Genomic DNA, 2,850 nt, shown 5'->3' on the forward strand with positions numbered 1-2,850 from the left:
TACGCACATATTCATGAGATGGATCTGAGTAAAAGATATCTTGTAAAACTAACTAAAGTGGAGAGTATAGGAATAAATGTAAAACTGCAATAAAATTAATGATATCTAACACAAATAAATAATAATATTATTATATTAGATAAATTATGTTGCCCACACCCTTGATACTATCTTAAAAGAAGTTTTCATGATTTTACACATAAAGTCCTGTCATTAGTAGTTTTACCCATCCTTCTAACTTCTAAAAAAAAATGATAATAACCTCGTATCCGTAAAAATTATTAATATACATATCACAACCATATGATTCAAGACATTTCAAATTTTCATGAGTAAGAATAGAATAAATTTTTGAACTAGCACAATTGGAAATTGTGACCATGAATAAAATAATTACGAATAGATGAACATAACATGTGTACACTCTAATTAATTTTTTTTACATATATAAAAAAACTATCTATATTTTCAAAAAGGAAAAAAACCTTTATGATGTCTAATTAATTAATTTCTTTTACGGGTTATAAGAAGTTACTTCACCAATACCTCACCATACAATGGGGTGGCAATATTGGACCCGACCCGACACCCCGACACGAATTCGACTCGTAAAATACGAATTCGACTTGTATTTTTTCGGGTTCAGGTCGAATTCGGGTTGACCCAAAATCAACCCAGAAAAAACGGGTCATTTTCGGGTTGAATTCGGGTTATCCGAAATTGACTCGAAGTTAATATATAATATAAATATTATATACATATATATTATTTATATTATTTTTATAATATTTATCAGTTAAATTTAATAAAAATTAATTTATTTGAAGTAAAATAATATTTATTTATTATTTAAAAAATATATTTATTAATAAATATTAATTTTCGGGTCGGGTTCGGGTTACCCGCGGGTAGTGCGGGTCGGGCTCGGGTGGGGTTTTCTAATTCATTAAAATTTCGGGTCGGGTTTGGGTTGGGTTAAATTTTTGACCCGCGACTGTCAACTGGACTCCAAACCCGAAATTGTCAGCCTTACCATATATGTAGATTACTTTCTGAGCATAACTTTATAAATAAAGTCCATTATTTGATATGTAGATTTTTAATTGTTTTACAAAAAAATCTCTAACAATAAAATCGTGCATGTTATAAAAATTAATTTTTTCACTATGTTAGATAAGTGTATTTGTGACACTAATATTTACCATGGACCTTTAAGTATAATATTTTAAAAATAAACCCGGACACAAAAGAAGAAAAAATAAAAACTATTTCCATGAGATGAATAACATATTCTTACGTAAGTTAAATATTTCAACAATTTTTAAAACTAAAAGTAATTTAATAAAATTATATATAAGTTTGTAGTTCAGAATTATGGTGTGTCATTTTGGACCAATATTCCCAGTACTTGAACAAAATTAAAAATATTAATAATAAATGGTGATGAAATATGCCTTTTATAATATCGGTAAATATATTAATCAATATATTCAAATAGATTTTAGATTTGCAAAAAATAATAAACTAAAATATACCATTTAGTTTTTTTCCGAAAAGTAAGACTTTACCCATCGTGACAAATGAAGTTTGGTGCCTGATGTTAGGAATATATGATAGATTTTGGGTTTTGTATAGTTTTTATTGATGTTCAAATTGACTTTTCCTACAAATATATAAACACTTTAAGCAAGTAGACCAATCATATGTTTTTTAGTTTTAATAAAAATAAGCCAAAAAGGAATTATAAGTGTGGCCTGTTTTGGAAATAGAAGTCATTTATTCTCCTTGTATTATCAAAACAACAGTAAGAATGTCATGGCACAAAAAAGAGGAATATAAGATCCCTAATAAATACTAATGTTACAAGAAAATTCCACAAATTAATTATGTTTTTTCCATTTGAAAGATTACCATATGGTCTGGCAATGCAAGTTTTTAAATGCTAATAGAATGTAATATTCAGATACCAATATTTCCTCGCTTTTTCCAATAGTGAAGGTACCCAAGGGGTAGCATCCCTTTATAATCTCCTGTTGTATTTCATTCTATCAACTGAGGATAGAGAAACATGGCAACAAAGACCAAGGGTCGCCAAAAGATTGTTATGGCAAAAATGAGCAAGGAAAGTAATCTCAGGGTTACATTCTCCAAGAGGCGTTGTGGGTTATTCCAGAAAGCGAGTGAGCTTAGCACCCTATGTGGTGTAGAGATTGCAATCATCATCTTCTCTCCTGGGAAAAAAGTTTTCTCATTTGGATATCCGAATGTTGAACAAATCCTTGAAAAGTTCCTCAATGCTCAGGACCCGAGTACAATGAATTCAACCACCCTTCAACTTGTACAGACTCTTCGCAGTGCAAGGGTTCGTCTACTCAACAAGGAACTCTCTGAGTTGCTTATATATTCGGAAGAGCAGAAGAAACAAGGGTAGGAGCTCATAAAATTGAAGAAGCAACGACAAGAAATGTTCTCGTGGGAGGCTCTGATTGATGATCTTCGATTTGAACAACTTGATATGTTGAAAACTGGTATGGAGGACCTCAAGAGAAGCATCGCAACACACGCTCAGAATCTTGTGATGATGGAACACACACTAGCACTAGATGGGTGTAGCACCAGCACTGGACTTTCAATGACACCAAATGGATTTAATCTCGGGCACGGATGTGGACATCCAATTGTGTACCAAAATTAGGGAACCCAACTAGGGGTGTGAGGCATAAAGGAGCTGAATTATAAGAACTTGTCGTAAGTGGTCTTTTGTTAAAACATTTTATATATGTTTGTACAATAAGAAAACCAAGCTATCTATCATGCTTTTTGTCTTGGTTTGTGCTACTTATTTAATCA

General features: G+C 31.4%; 1 protein-coding gene across 1 annotated transcript; it reads left to right on the forward strand.

Annotated features, from left to right (window-relative positions):
• The first annotated feature begins 2,068 nt into the window (after positions 1 to 2,068).
• On the forward strand, positions 2,069 to 2,431 carry LOC108203870 (agamous-like MADS-box protein AGL62). Its single transcript, XM_017373073.2, has one exon. It carries the CDS (start codon positions 2,069 to 2,071, stop codon positions 2,429 to 2,431), a length of 363 nt encoding a protein of 120 aa, XP_017228562.2.
• The last annotated feature ends 419 nt before the right edge of the window (positions 2,432 to 2,850 follow it).

The sequence above is a fragment of the Daucus carota genome, chromosome 8 (genome assembly GCF_001625215.2).
Source record: "Daucus carota subsp. sativus chromosome 8, DH1 v3.0, whole genome shotgun sequence".
NCBI classification, from domain to species: Eukaryota; Viridiplantae; Streptophyta; class Magnoliopsida; order Apiales; family Apiaceae; genus Daucus; species Daucus carota.

Excerpts from the sequence above, each read along its gene's own strand:
- LOC108203870 (XM_017373073.2), top strand. The coding sequence starts at position 2,069 with ATGGCAACAAAGACCAAGGGTCGCCAAAAGATTGTTATGGCAAAAATG.